The sequence below is a fragment of the Cardiocondyla obscurior genome, linkage group LG07 (genome assembly GCF_019399895.1).
Source record: "Cardiocondyla obscurior isolate alpha-2009 linkage group LG07, Cobs3.1, whole genome shotgun sequence".
NCBI lineage: Eukaryota > Metazoa > Arthropoda > Insecta > Hymenoptera > Formicidae > Cardiocondyla > Cardiocondyla obscurior.
Window position 1 is genome coordinate 3406766 of NC_091870.1, and position 15704 is coordinate 3422469.

A 15704-nucleotide genomic window follows, 5' to 3' on the forward strand; every position below is an offset into this window, starting at 1 on the left:
TTAGGAGAGTTCCCGCGATTACAAGCCCCAAAGCTATTTCCGACGAAACACTAACAATAAGTCTTTTCCGGCGATCGGCAGAAAAACCTAACGCGTAAGATCGCGTCGACGGCTGCTGGAAGATCGATCCCGCGCGTCCAAGTTTTCAATGAAGCCCTTATAAAGGTAGAGGCGCGTACAACGGCTTCTATGGACGAAGCCGGCGAAGGTTGCGCGAGGAAAAAGCTGCGATTCGACGGAAAGAAGGAGAATGCGCCTCTCTTTCTCTCTCTTTCCCGTCCCGAACTCGATTAATCGGCCGGGGGCTATCCGATCGAGGATGAATGCACCGTAAGGCAGCGGCCCACCTCATCGTCACTGCCTCCATTCACTAGGAACAATCTACAGGCAATTTCATTTAGCGTCATCGCGACAGGGCTCCTCTCTCTCTCTCTCTCTCTCTCTTTCTCTCCTGCCTTTTCTGCTGTACGTATCGTACCGTTACAACTGGTTATCCGTCTTTGCAACTTTCTGCCTTTTTGCAATGGCACGTTAAGAATAGCGACGGTCACTCTCGGTTCCGTCGCCGATCAAAATCGCAAGAATCGTCTTTCCGTTAAAAAGGGAGAATAAACGTTGTAAGAAATTTAATTTTTAAAAAAGAAAAAAAGAATTACTGAAACGTAAAATATCTTCGCGATCAATCGAGTCGTCGTTAATTCGTATGATTATTTAATTTAATGCGATTTAAATAAAAGTATCTGCTACCGCGTTATGGTATATGCACATCGATAATTGTCAAGGGGAATGGATAAGGGGTGAACGAAGGCGCAGCCTGATGAAAAAAAAAAAAGACCGATAGGGCGGCTTATGCCTAAGTAATAGCGATTTATCGCGCCCTTGCATCCCGATGTAAAATGAGCTGCGTACATAAAGATATTTGCTTTATCGCCGCCGCAGTGTTTCCGCTTATAAATTAAACGGCTCTCAAAGCCGCAGTTTCCGAAGGCGAGAAATAAATATCGAGATCAGGCGAGCGATACGTCATATATATATTATATACATATATACCACGGGACATAACAGTACTTTGTTCATAGCTTACGTCGTCGTGAGCCAACTAAATATGCGGCTAACAATGGATAGGACTGTGCAAGCGGAACGGATGAAGTTTCGACCCAACGCGGGAATAAAGTACGAAGTAATCGGTGCTATATTAAACTGTTTAAAATTGCGACTTAAAATTCAAGTTTTACGCCGCGATATTTTTTTTCTTCTTCTTCTTCTTTTTTTTTTTTTTTTTTTTTATTTTGTTCGACAAAACGTTCCCGGTGACCGTCGGCAAGCCAAAAAGTTCTTATCGTAACGATTGCATACCGATGCCTCCCCGAAGCTCGAAACCGTGTGATTTTAACACCATATAAATTTGCAGCGGCAACTATTACGCGCGTAACAATTCAAGCCTATGTATCTCGATTACGATAACGCACACTTTGCGAAACGTGCACTTCGTACTTAAATATCCACGTTTACAAATTTTAACAGTTACTCTTCGCAGGAAGCCTTTCGGCGGATCGTGATCTACGTGCCAGATAAAGTTCGCCGTGGTAAAAGAATCCCGGATAAATACTCGGTACTTCGCATATTTAATTCCAGAGATTGTTAATAAAAAATAAAATAAAATAAAATAAATATTAAACAAACGTTTTTTCGTACCGTGTTATGCGCGGAAGGAATTAAATATACATATATGTAAAATAAGATAATGTTAAAAGAGATTATCGATAAGTAAAATTTCTTTTCGACATTGTTCAACACGGCGATATTTTCTGCGAGGCAAGTACCACGAGAGATCTTTATCGTTTGTATTAATAATTTCTGGTGGTCATGACAAAAGCAGACTCTTTTGAAGAGAAATTTATATTCAGCGAGCACGCGAATATATCCGCGCTATCTCGTACGGTACGTATTGTACGTGTACGTAGATATAATCATGAAATCGTAAATATCGTGAGGAATGTTTCGAGTCGTGTCGAATCACTGAATATCTCTCTTACTCAATTTATAATGTCGTGCATTTAAAAATACGACTTCTCAATAACAATCGTCCCCTCCGCGTTTACGGGCAATAATTTTGCGAGCGCGCTTCTGTACGAAATTCAAAACTTCGAAGAAAGAAAAACTAAGTTAGGCGTTCGAGAAGGAAAATGCGAGAGAAACGTCTCAGATACTAGAAACAAACACTAGAAATCAAGATAACGTCGCGTCAACAATTCAGAATACTATATCGAGACCTCGTATCTACGCAGTGCAACTGATAACGTCTATCGCCCGTCCATCGGACAATAAATCGCCATCGTGAATGGTCATTTACGCGTAAGCCGTTTATTACAATCTCGCGCAAAGATACGAACTGAAATGAATGGCCCACCCACTATCCTTTAATTCGTTTTACCTGTCTTTCAGGCAGGCTGCGATTTTCTTAAAGGTCGCGGCAGCCGCATAGTATCGATATTTTATTTGACTCTAATTAAGGTAACTAAGATAAATATTTGACTCTATTACCGCACAAAATATCCTCTCAACAATATTAAACCGTGACAAAGAGAGCTTTTTGTTTTACATTTAATTACTAATTATCCATTCGAGGGAATAAAGAACCTCGCGGCGAAAATTATTCTCCACGGGGAAGAAAAGTTTCTGTCCCTCTCGGACCGAAATGGAAACCTGATTACGCGTAAAAATACGCGAACAATAAGCCGAGGACTAAGCTCGGCCACTTACTGGAATGTTAATTCGCGCGACCCTCTTTACCTGTTTACGCCGCGCGAACGAGGTGTTTTTTTATAATAAAGACTTTGCAATAAGCAAGGTAAAAATATATTAATGATAAACACGCCGCCACGAGAAAAATGTAGTATATAGAGTACTTTCACGCGTCCAGTTTTAAAAAATACACGCGCACTGTTCCGTATCTCCTGGCGTATCGAAAGTTTCATTTTCATAATTGATGAGTATAATATTTATCCCTTTTAACGTGGCGCACAATCATTTTCGCGCTACACAATGGCCGGAGACAGCAAAAAAAAAAACAGAAAAAAAAAGAAAAAAAATTATACACGCGCGCGAACGTGCGCGCGGCGATAATGCTCGTGACTCGATTGACGATAATTAATGGTTTTTCCATTTCACGTGACTCCGGCGTAGGAGTTATCTCAGCACGCTAATCGCTAAAAGCGGGGGCCCGGCCGTCCGATTTTATTAGAAGGTGAAATTCCATTCTGAGCTATTAAATCGGCATCGGTTCGTCGTTCGGGCGATAGATATCGGTCGCGGCGAGATCTCATCAACGAGACAAAACAGATAAAGGGAAGATCGAGGAAAGAGAGAAAAAAAAAAAAAAAAGTTGCCACCGACACGCCACTGACGTCGAGTTGTGTAATAGCGCGCGTTAATTGCCGTCAATCCAATCGGGGGAATCCGGAATTTCTCCACGATCGTAACCGCTGTTAATTAAGTACCGTGTGCGTGCGTTCGATCGAGTCACGAATGCCACAGGCTTACTAAATTGGAAAACAAGGTTGTTGCGTGTGTTATATAAAAACACAATTTTTCGAGCGCAGAGTTCAAAGATCGGACGAAATGACGGCGATTAACCCGACCGTATTAACCCGGCAAAGCGCAACGCCATAATTAATCGTCCGTGTATTCTTTTAAAACGCGGGCCGCAGCCAGATTTTACTTTATGGTAGCGAGTTAATAAACATAATCTCGAAGGAGAGTAATAGCTCCAAATTAAATATACAACGCAATAACTTTCAATTAAAACTTGTCGCGAGTATGAAATTATTAAGAGTTTAAAGTAGATGTCTACGTGCATATTATCGTATATAAAAAAAAAAGTATTCGAAAAGGAACTTGATAGCAAGAGAAGATATTCGCGAAAGCCCGCAGAAGAAGCCCGAAGGAAGGTACCGTAAGACGTCTCGGAATCGTTTCACCGGATCAAAATTTAAGGTACATCCCAGCCGCGCGCGTCTCAAGCTCTCTCACCCCAGGAAATTATTTCTCGAAAGCACTTACGAAGGCGCTCACGAAGAAGTAATCGGACTCTGAAAATACCAAGTTGCGCGCCGATAATGGCCGGTCACGAGCGAGCATGGCCCAAGGGTTTCTTTAGTCAAGAACAAGAACGTACATGCACGCGTAATAAGACCGATTTCTTTTGTTAATTGTGTTTTCTATCGTGCGGTACGATTGTATATTCTCGCGCTGCCCGCTGAAGTCAGATCTTACGATATATACGAATGAGATATACGCGTAGGTACGAAGGTATCTTCTCCGAGACGAGTGAAAACCTATCCTCGCCTCTTTTACCTCTCCTTCCTACCGTCGAGAATCACGCCGACTCTTTTACATAATTTCACGGAGTTTCGGATCGGCGAATAAAATACGGTACGACACCGAAACGGGGCACCGGGCTTCTCCTCTCCCCTTTCTATCTATCGTGGTTACCGAAACTCTAGCTTCAGCGGGAAGGACTACGGGTAAAGGTATATGCATATCGCGACGCGTATATGCATACGTTATTTGCGGTTACGCGCGGGAGAAAAGAAGAGAGGTAGCCCTGCGTGAAAGGTGGGAAGCGAGACGGGGAGAATAAACCGATACAGAGATACCGCATCCACGCGAAAGCCGACAGGCCAACAACTCTCGGAGGGGGCCTTCTTCTCTCTTAGGGGTGCTGGAGGAAGAGATGGCTGGAATGCACCGAGAACAGGTCGCAAGGCCGACATTCCGAAATTTCGCAACGGCGCGAGGACCGGGGATAAACAGCCGTGTATCGGCGAACGCTGAACGCGCGCGAACAAATTTAATTCGCCAATTTTATTCTGAAATATGCAAAAATGATAATCCATCGCGAGACTAAACTACATACCACACTAACCACATTGACGGAATAACGGTTGAGCCTCGACTTACCCGTATGTATCAAAAGTCGCGCGAATTTTGCGGTTAAATGGAAAATTTCGGAGAGCTTGGGAGAAGAAAAAAAAAAGAAAAAAAATGTTAGATTGATTTCAATCTTGTCTACGCTAAATTTTATTAATATAATAAATATAAAGTAAATACAAAGTAATAATAATTTTTTTTTTTTAATACAGTACTCGGACTGTAAAATTATCAATATAAAATTATTGAATAAGAATTAAAAAAAAGAGATTCGAATTTATATTACGCAGACGTACCAAAAGTGTAATTTTGCGCAAACGACTGCCGCCTGCGTCATTATAACTTTAGTTAAAAGATAGCACAATTAACTTCGACAATTAATGGAGCATTAAAACGAACGGTAAAGCGACCGGGTGTAATAAAAAAGCGATTTCGCGTACGGAAAAAATATATGCACTCACGAAGCGACGACGATTCTGCTATCATGATCCCCTTCTATCCTTGATACCATATAGCGCGAGTTGACTTTTTAACGTTCTTATTACATTTCCCTCCCTCTCTCTCTCTCTTTCTTTCTCTCCCTCTCTTTCCTCCATGATTTTCACGAAGCGGTTCGCCGATCGCTAAAGATCCGGCCGTAAATAAAAATTATACGAGACGAAAAAAGCAGGACTATAAAGATTCCTTTCTCGATCTGACGTGCACTCGCCATCGGGAGATGTATTTGTATTTCTCGATCGTGACGCAGCGATACCACGCACGCACTCTCAAATTAAAGAAGCAAGACTATCCTTAAGTATTTTTACTCCGTTCCGCGGGGCTAGATCAAATATTTAGATCTCCACGAGGCGTGTAACGTATTGCGGACGTTAATATACTTTCGTTCCTGATTACACAGTGCGTGCGTAACGAGAGTAATACGTGCGATAATAATAATAATACTTAAAAAAAAGAAAAAAAAATTAAATTTTAACTTTACATACGATCCCCGAGGGTTCTAAATTATAACATTTCTGCATGAGTTTCACTCGACGCCACTTGATTCGTGTACGGTTAAAAGGGCTCGCCGATTCTTTTACGTATGCGCGGTATGGAATTCACATGCGCCGACGTATCTCGGCAGGCCGGCCACGAAAGAATATTTCTTTTGCTCTCAAGCAATTTCTTTTAACACGCCAGATTTTATAATACGCTTACTTAAGATGTGCCCCTAAATTGCCGCGTAATTGTCGCTCGTTATACGCGTATGATTAACCGTCGTAAAAAAACGCGGGTTTACGAAGTAACGCGAGATCGAAAGCGGTCTAAATATTAAACCGCCGCGAGGGAGGAAGAAAAAAAAAAAAGAAAAAGAAAAAAAGAGCGTACGTAACGCGGGGCAAGTGACTCTCGACACGATCGTTGAAAATAGTGATCGCGCGGCGCAAAATTCGCACGGAGATTTCGCAATCGTCATTCCGCCTGAAGCCTCCATATCTAGTTTCAATGCCGCAATGTTTATTTGTTTCGGCCTTCGTGCACGATACTGCGTCTCGTTGCGTAACAATACGAATCGCGCGACACTGTGGTCGAACGAAACCGTCATATTTACTTGCCGCGAGCTTGCCCGGAGAGATTTAGCGCGACGGCTTAGGCGAACGTTAACGAGGCCGGAAGTTAACGAGGCGAAGGATCGAACGGCGTTTTCGCGACTCGCGAGCGACGGATCTTACATAATATCGGGCGTCCTGACACCGACAGGCAGGACCTACGGTTCCTCGTCTCCGCTCATTCTCGATCCCGAGAAGGAATTCGAGGGTGAGCGAGAGGGAAGCGAGTCGGGCACCCAAGCGCGGAAAAGAGAGAGAGAGAGAGAGAGGAAAAAACAAGAAGATCGGAGATCACATCGAAAGAACGATACGAAGAGAAACAGAGAAGCATTTATCGAGTATCTTAAAACGCGCGTTTTTCTGACGTTAAAGAACATATCTAGCGAAGCAATTTATATGTAATTAATTAATTTAGGATCGACACTGCGGTAGATTAACATTGCGAGATAAACCCGGACGAAAAATTGTAAGTAAAAAAAAAATCTTCGAGACCCTATATCTTACGGAAAAATAAAAATTCTTAATTTATACCGTAGCTACTAAATTTATCGATCAAGTTCAGCTGTTAATAACGTAAAAATAAACTTGTAAAAATTTTTTTAGCTCGCTCTTTTTCTCTCTCTCTCTATCTCTGTCTTTTTCTCTGTCGAACCACGAAATCGCGCTCTCAACTGTTTCGTTAAACGCAGGTCGCTCGGTCTAACGTTCGATGACTGTAACGCGTATACGTTGTTACGTAAGCGAGAGAAAGAGAGACAGGAGACGGGAGCGCGAGAGAGCCGAAAAGAGCGAGGAGGTGGGCCACGAGCGCGGGACGAAGATGGCAAGAGTACGTCAAGCAAACTCACCCTGTTGCATTCCAGAGCCTCCGCGCTGTGCTCCTCCTTCTGCTTGAAGCAGCTGCTGCACTTGCTCTTGTTGAATATGTTCGGCGCGAACTTCCTGCACTCGGCGCCGGTGCCGCGGACGCCGCCCGCCGTGCCACCCGACATCACGACACGTGCGAATTAGCCGCGGACGCAGCCGAAGCACAACATCCCTCGTCCTTTCTGTCGTTTTTGTCCTCGCTCGATCCTGGTCCGCTCGGTCGCTTCCTCCGCGTCGGTTCCGTTCCTGGGGACCGGTGCCTCCAGGAAATGTTTATCCCCGGCGTCACACTAGCGCGAGGGTCACTTTTACCTTGTCCCCGGAGTCACCCGCAAACGGTCCTTGGACCAAGTGTCTCGATTAACGCGCCGCGCGATCTCCCGCACCGATAACGCGCCGCGCCACTCGACGGAAGCTCCTTTACGGGATCGTGGACGGGGTCCCGAGGTCGTTGACGCGCCGACGATACTCCGAGATTCCGGGCCAGCTGTTCGCCCCGAGAAATGTCACTCGTCCGCCGGATCTCACCGGCGAGACGGGGCCTCCTAGTACGTTCGTATACGTTGACGCTCTCCGATGATTCCGTAGTCAAGAGCGTAATCACGGTATCGATGGGTACGAGATCCTCGCACGGACAGGAGAGAGTACCTTCTCGTCTCGCGGAGACTCGCTCAGCGTCGCAGTCCTCCACCGGGTAGTCCTCTTCTCGGCGACGTTCGTTTACGTCGCGTGCACGTTGCGTGTTTACGATCGCTCGCACGGCTCTCACCCGCGAGGCGAGCGCAACGCAGCCGCGTATATGCACACCCGCGCATACAACACACTCCTCGTCGACTGTCAGCGCGATGCAATCCGGTCGAAACACTCGCCTCGCCTGCCCCCACCCGCCGCACTTGGGAGGCGCGTAACTCACACACTTACCGCCGTGCGCCCTCTCTCGCACGTATCCTCCTTCGATCGACGCGGCGCGGCGGCCGTGCGACCTCGCCTCTCGCTCCCCGTTGCCCTCGGCCGCCTACGTTACCGCTCGCCCGACACTCCCGCGGAGCACGTGGATTTACTCCGTCACTCCGAATACGCTCTTGCCGCCGATGGTCGTGCGAGTCCACCGCTGCCGACTGCCCTCCGCGGGCATTCGAAAACATGTCGCGCCGCGCGCAGACGCAGAACGCACGTGTACCACCGACGTTCTCCGCGATGGACGCGAGGCGCGGCGAACACTCGCGGTGCACACTTCGCGACGCACTTCACGACGCTCTCGAGACTGCGGCGTACGTCCCGAGCCTCAGGACGGAATCTCGGCGAGCTCGAACGTGGAGCTTCGACGCGGACGCGCGATCGCCCGGACGAGCGTCAATCGCGGTAGAGTCTTCCCGGGCGGTAACACCGTCGCGAGAAGGACGACGGCGGCGCGGCGCGACACCGCACGCGACGACGCGGGATCACGGCACGTCACAGCAAAGAGCACTCCGCGCGCGAACGTCCATCTGCGATCTCGTTCCGTTTAATTCTATCCGCGCGCTTCCCGGCCAGCGCCTCTAGTATCTCGCCCGGCTGACCGTGGTACACCCCGTTGCCCTCTTGCTACGCGCAACCGCGAACAAGTCCTCCGCAACACGGTCCAAAAGTCGCTCGTAGCGACATCCTGGTGAAATCACCCGAATTACGACGAACTTCGCGCTAATCCTCCTCAATAGTCCCAACCGTCCACGGCCGAGCCCCTTCCCGCGGTTTCCGCGCCCATGAAATAACCCAAAATGAATTGTCGCCGATCCCTCGATGAACTCTTTTCGGCCTCCTATACTCTGTTTTCCCGCTGACCACCCTATTTTTTGTAGCACCTACGCGCATTTCGTCTCACGCCTAAAACGCGGAACGCGCGAGAAGTACGAACGCGACAAATGGATTGGTCATGTATCGTTACGCTCGGTACCTTGCCGCGCGCTTCGTGTCTTTACTCCATTCCCGATTGCGTTCCGCGGATTCTGCTCGATGCCGAACGATAGGAAATGCAAAAAAGTAGACTTACAGAGCTTCTCCGCTGGGACGGGCTCGCGTGAGAAGCGATAAAGTTTCGAGGAAACGGAACGCGATGCACCCTCGACGATAGACGACGGTTGACTTCTTCGTGCGTCCGAAATATTCAAATATGGCGTAGCGAAGACGCGAGACGACATGGCGGCTTAAGATGGCGTGACCAATCAATTAATTTTTTCTTAAAATGACGTAACGCTATTCGAATCGACGACATTTCTACCAACCTCGAACAATCAAACACGATTACGTAAATTCATATTTTTTTCACTTTTCTTCGTAACTTAACACAATTTACGATATTTACAGAACAATGAAAACCGTCATGCAAATATCTCGACAAAATCAAATTTCCAACCGAGCCAATTAAAAAATATCTGTACAACCGATCGCTTTTTGTTTAATTTCTCTTCTGAGCATCAAAAAGTCTATCAATTGTTTCGTCTGAAAAATTCTAGTCGTCAAATTATACGCGTATATCAGTCATCGAAATCAAACTTGTGCTCACGATTATGCCGCAAGTATTATAATGTCTCTGCCTAGCCCGACGCTCCGCGATAAAGACAACCTCCGCAGAAAAACGCAGCAGAAAATAAATTATAATAGTATACGTGCCACTTCGGAGTCCGTTTGCTGCGACACCGTCACCGTCCGGCAGATTATTCAAAACCGTCGAAACCACCCGAGTCACGCTCGCAACGTACGCGCGCGCTCTCGCTCTCGCGCCCGCGGCGCTCGTCAGCTGATTTTTCCGTCCGGTTCGGCGAGTCATGTTTTTTCTTCCGGTCCGATGCAGACTGTCGTTTCAGTACCTGCGGGATCGACGGCGAAGATGGTAGATGAAGCTAGTGACAGGTTCGTAGATAAAACCGTTCCCGTGCGTCTTTCCCGCGGCGTCCCGACGCCCCGGGGCGCAAGGAAAATTGTCTAAAGCGCGTCCTCGACGAAGCGATCTCTCCCTCGCCATCGCAATGGAGTTAACCTCAAAGCGCGGCACACGGCGAACGTATCCCTCGATAAATTTCCCGAAACTCTGCGTGACTCCGGACGCTTCGTGGACCATCGAACCTTTGGCCTCCGCGACGACGGCGAACGCGATCTGGCCGGGCGGGGTAGACATTTTTAGCAGCGACTTCGATTCGTCGCGTCTACCTTGAGCGGCTCGCATCGGTTCCTGTCACTTTCCCTGCCGTTCTTTCTCGAGTCTTTAACGCGTGCACGCGTATATACGTGTCCCCTGTCCTCGCCCATGATTTCAGATCGCTATCGAGCCCCTTCATGCCGCGGTCGAGCCCGTGCCTTCGGTTTTAATTCCGCCGGGAAGACGTCGGTGCGCGACCAAAACAAATCCCTGCGTCGATCGAGCGTAATCGATGTCTTACATAACACCTAAGAAAACTGAATCTCGAAGAGATCGGATTCTCCGCTGTTGATCCCTGCGATGAATATGCAGCAATTATATGCGCAGCGCGCGGGGAACAATAATTGAACGCTAATTTAAGCCACATTTCTGTTTTTCTAGGGATGAATCCTCAAATGTTGCTATTATTAGGGAAGTGTACGACAGTGAAAATGCTCATGAGACATTTGAATACGAGTTAGAGAGAGCACTAGAATCAGAATGCAGCTTAATTGTTATCGAACCTTCGAAATTAGGTGATGAAACCTCTAGATGGATAGCGGTAGGAAATTGTCTTCACAAGACTGCCGCATTGTCGGGTCTTGCTGCGATTGCCACAGGTTTATTTCATTTATAAGTAAAAGTTTGTTATACATACCGAATTACGTATGTATAGCTTATTTATTAATTTATTAAGATAAATTACATACGAGCAAAATAAAATGTTATCTTACAGAAATAAAAACAATTAATATTTAATAATATTTTATAATGTCCGTTTCAGGACTACTTTGGGGCGATCGGCCATATATTTGTGGTCCATTAGGTTTTACGTCAGTTATAACCTGCGGATTATATACAGTCTCTTGGCAATTTGATCCCTGCTGCCAATACCAAGTAGAAACCGATACGAGCAAATTACCGCACGTTGAACTATTAGCTGTTCTAGGTCCGTCGTCTCCAACGTTTCTTGTAAGGAAAGATGATAAAAGAAGACGAATTCTTCACACGACTATTACATTGGCAGCACTCGGTATCACAGCCTGGAGAGTGTACCAGGCGTTTAAGTGAAAAAAATTATTACTGCCACTGGTTTTGACATAAACCAGAATGAAACGATAAGGTAGGCTACATGATGTCGAGTTTCATAACACAGTAGGCCTACAGAATTCCTTGTATTGAAAGGAACATACAAACCCGTTTATTCTCATGCCATGGTATATTATAACACAAAGTATTCTCTCAATTTGACAATTCATTTATAACAATTTTTGATACTACCTCGCAGGTGAATGCTGCTTATGTGATGACTAAACCACATAAACGCAAATAAAGAGCCAGATTTTATGCGAATTTTCACATTGGCGTATAATTTGAGATCGTTATATTTTGTACTGTGACAAAATTTTCAAAAGTAACTATTGCAAAGTTGGAAAAACTATATACGCGCAGTCTTGGTAATGAAGAAAAAGAAATATTGACATAAGTGTTCTTAGAATGATTAAATTCACAATGGTACATATGGATTTAGCATTATGTATTTTTAGACTGTAAATAGCATAGATAGAGAGAGAATACAATACGTATGATATGTCAAAGGGTATACCGCCTAGATTTTCTCACCTAACAGAACAATCTATGTTGAACTAGTATGATGTCGGAAAGCAACGTTGACCATAAAATTTGATGTAATTTTAGATTTTATTATTTTATTCATAAATATATAGAATAAGATATTTTTTTCATGATAAATGCGTGTATAAAACTGATTTGCATCAATCCCATAAAATAGAAGATGTCGTCGCAAACATTCCTATAAATGTTTAACAAAAAATAAAATTCTATACATTATATTATAAAATCCTTCGCGTGATATATATAAAAAAAAAAAAAAAAAAAAAAAATGGTCATATAAATGAAACGTATTCTCGTTTGTATGTACGTATATGTACATACATCGACACAAGGGCTCAAAAAATAAAAAATGTACATAATTTTGAACATTACTGTAGAAATTACAAATCAATCTTAACATGATAACAGATATACTTTATTCTATTTTAAAATATCGTTACATCGTTATATAATGAGTATAGCACAAAATTTAAGAGATTATCATCTGGAAATCCATACACGTGGATTTCGTTCTGAAAATTATATTTTGTACATGAAGCGTAAGAATTTACTAAATATAATTTCTTTAAATATATTAAACTAATAAATTGAAATAATAAAAAAAAAGTCCATTGCACAGAATAAACTAATGACTACTAAAATAAAAAAGGCAATTAAGTTTTATTTCATGCATGTTAATTTTTTTTTTTTTTTCTTCTTTTCAGTATGCCTCCTCAAGTGTTGTAGTTGCATTTTATATTTATGTACGATGTAACTACGTACCAACCGATTATATAATGATTACATAAATATGTAGTGATTAATATAAACATGTAATAACTTGAGAAGTTACGTTTAATATCACATTTATATTTTATATTTTATGAATTTTTATCATATTTCTTTCCATAATCTATTTAGATAGATTAAAGTAAAGACTATAAATAATAAACTTATGAAAGGCATATGACAATGTGATCACTATACGGGAATATAATATTGGAATGGCTGAAGCTGTCATAACAATTCAGATTTTATTACGGTAGACATATTTTTTCAGGTCTTATTAAAATTGTTATATTTTAAGTAAGTTTATACCACATGAATAAATAGAGAAAATTAAATAAAATGTTAACAATAAAAAAATGATAATTTTAATAACACATTGAATAGTACATTGAATAAATAGATGTGCTATCTATCATTCTTGTAAAAAAAAAAAAAAAAGTTACATATTTTTATTACAACTATATTTAATGACATACGTACATACTATGCTTTATCTTTAAATTACGTTTAAATGTTTTAATATGGGTACTACAATTGAGAACTTTATTATGTAAGATATAAAAATGTTAAAATGTTTTCTTTAATTTTATGAGCCTTGTATCAAGAGATAGATAGCATAACATCTAAACACTTCAGCGTTACTTTCAATTACAAATTCATAGTAATAATATGTACATAATGTAAAGATACTCTGCTAGTCAGAAAGTGACTACGATACAAATAAAATATACTTTTGAATAGTGTATTTTATTTAACAATTATTCCCTTGCTATACAAATATATAAAGTTAGAATATAACCTGGAAGTTATATAAAATTATTCTAAAAAATTAAATATTTTTAATAATATAATTGTACTTTGTTAAATTATATATTCTTTAAAATATTTTTTTATATAAAATATACGTATATGAACCCGCAACATAAAACTATCATTTTATTTATAACTTAACAATGTAAGATTTAATCAAAACGATATTAATTATCCCGTTCTAATTTTCTCGCACGTTTTTGCATAATCCAGAAATAAAGTGAAGGAAACAAGACTCTAAGTACTATAGCACATTTTGGAGTAAACGGTGAAATAATAACGTCCTTTTCTTGCTTTAATACAGATTTTAAGATGCATTCTGCTACATACTTTGGTTCAAAACCACTTGCGGTTGCTTTGTCCATTACTATAACAAAATGGCAGGTATTAAAATCACATATAAAGAGAAATAAAATAATTTAGTACTTTAGTAAATTAAATTATATTAAATAAATATTAAAATATTAAATAAAAACATAATTACAAACCTCCATAAACCTGTCCATCTCCTGTTACTGCATTTAAAGAAAGAGCTGTTTTAATATATCCTGGACTAACAACAGTAAATTTTATGTTTTTGTCAGACAGTTCTGCTCTGGCTGTATCGTACCAAGCTTGTAGCGCGTGTTTAGACGCGGCATATGCAGATCTATAAAAATGAGTAAGTAGTTCAGCAATAATTTGCATTTAAAAAATTACATATGAATTTTTAATCAAATACTTGCCTAAATGGAATAGCAATTCTCCCTTGCACACTACTTACGCCAATAATATGACCAGATTGTTGCTCTATCATATATGGAAGAACAACTGCAAATCAATAACAAATGATGAGTCTGTTGCAGTCAATTTCTTAATTGATATACTTACTTTTGCTTAATGCAACCTGAGAGAAATAATTTGACAGCATAACTTTTATATCCACATCAACGTTTGTATCAATAACTTCTCCTCTATATGAAATGCCAGCATTATTAATTAAAATATCGATTCGGCCATGTATCATTATAGCTTTAATTACTTCATCTTTCAAGTTATTGATTTCAGTTAAATCTAGCTCTAAAATGACAGGTGGATAAGTTGGAACAGTCTAAAAAAAAGTACAGAATAAATAATCAATATGTTTGCACATACCAAAATAAGTATCATATTACATACTTGATGAGTATTCATTAAATCATTCTTTACTCTCTCCAACTCCTTTTTTCTACGAGATACCAAAATAATTCTGCAGCCCACACTGTAGAATGTATGTGCTAGAGCTTCTCCTAAGCCAGAACTAGCACCAGTTATCATCACAACCTAAAATATATCACAAATACATTTAAAGAGATATTAAAATCTAGAGAGATACTTTAGTGTTTGTAATAAAAGCTATTAAAAAAGCTTGATACTACATTACCTTGTTGCCAAGAGCGGTTTTTTTTCGCTTTTGTTGCATAATATCATAAAAATGGTAAATGAGCCAAGGAAGAGTAATTGGAAGTCCGAATAATTTAAATAACCACCATATGATATTCCATCCCGCTAAAGTTTCCTCCTCTCGTTTCATTGTTTTCATTTAAATGCAAGTTCGATCAAATACGGATTACTGACAGAATTAACGATTCACCTATACAGTATTCAATACGATTAATTATATTTATTATTAATTATAGGTTTAATTAATGTTTATTCTACTTACCATGAAAATGAATTATTACAAACACTTTGATTGAACATTATCGTTGTATCACTCGTGAGGTATAACCTTTGAAACTATGCATCATCAAATATAAATACTATCAGTCAGCTGCTTTTTGTAATAAAAGCTTATTCGTTTCAGTTGTACTTTCTACACTCTTATCTCTATTTCTCTCTCTATCAGCGTTACAGAAAAAAAATAAACATGTGAAATAAAGTGTAGAGCTAAAAATATCTGAAATTTGCCTCTTTTATAATTATCTTTT

At 41.5% G+C, this 15704-nt stretch overlaps 3 protein-coding genes across 7 annotated transcripts in view; 1 reads left to right on the plus strand and 2 right to left on the minus strand.

The window, feature by feature from the left end:
• The window catches only part of Osp (myosin phosphatase Rho interacting protein outspread), a 156512-nt gene extending 148185 nt beyond the window's left edge, over window positions 1-8327 (minus strand). For 2 of the 3 annotated variants that reach the window (XM_070659058.1, XM_070659057.1), the window contains exon 1: window positions 7370-8325. In XM_070659058.1, coding sequence (XP_070515159.1) covers window positions 7370-7513 — 144 coding nt within the window. In that variant the 5' untranslated portion in view covers window positions 7514-8325. Of the gene's footprint in view, window positions 1-7369 lie in introns of all 3 variants that reach the window. The other variant, XM_070659056.1, reaches the window with a different exon arrangement.
• Window positions 8328-10152: 1825 nt separating this feature from the next.
• On the plus strand, window positions 10153-13690 carry Pmi (Transmembrane protein Pmi). Of its 3 annotated transcripts, none has more exons than XR_011545974.1 (4): window positions 10153-10277; window positions 10945-11162; window positions 11327-11665; window positions 12882-13690. XR_011545974.1 is itself a non-coding variant. In XM_070659154.1 (3 exons), the coding sequence occupies exons 1-3, from the start codon at window positions 10213-10215 to the stop codon at window positions 11611-11613; spliced, it is 570 nt and encodes a 189-aa protein (XP_070515255.1). In that variant the 5' UTR covers window positions 10153-10212; the 3' UTR covers window positions 11614-12830. The 3 variants fall into 3 exon arrangements, 1 of the variants encoding a protein (XP_070515255.1); XR_011545973.1 differs by lacking the exon at window positions 12882-13690 and adding an exon at window positions 11831-12830 and having other exon boundaries at window positions 10154-10277; XM_070659154.1 differs by lacking the exon at window positions 12882-13690 and having other exon boundaries at window positions 11327-12830.
• On the minus strand, window positions 13674-15647 carry LOC139103956 (dehydrogenase/reductase SDR family protein 7-like). Its single transcript, XM_070659149.1, has 7 exons — window positions 15440-15647; window positions 15158-15367; window positions 14914-15057; window positions 14626-14845; window positions 14481-14565; window positions 14244-14404; window positions 13674-14122 (listed from the first exon to the last, which is right to left on the minus strand). Exons 2-7 carry the CDS (start codon window positions 15314-15316, stop codon window positions 13923-13925), a joined length of 969 nt encoding a protein of 322 aa, XP_070515250.1. The 5' UTR covers window positions 15317-15367; window positions 15440-15647; the 3' UTR covers window positions 13674-13922.
• Between the last annotated feature and the right edge of the window lie 57 nt (window positions 15648-15704).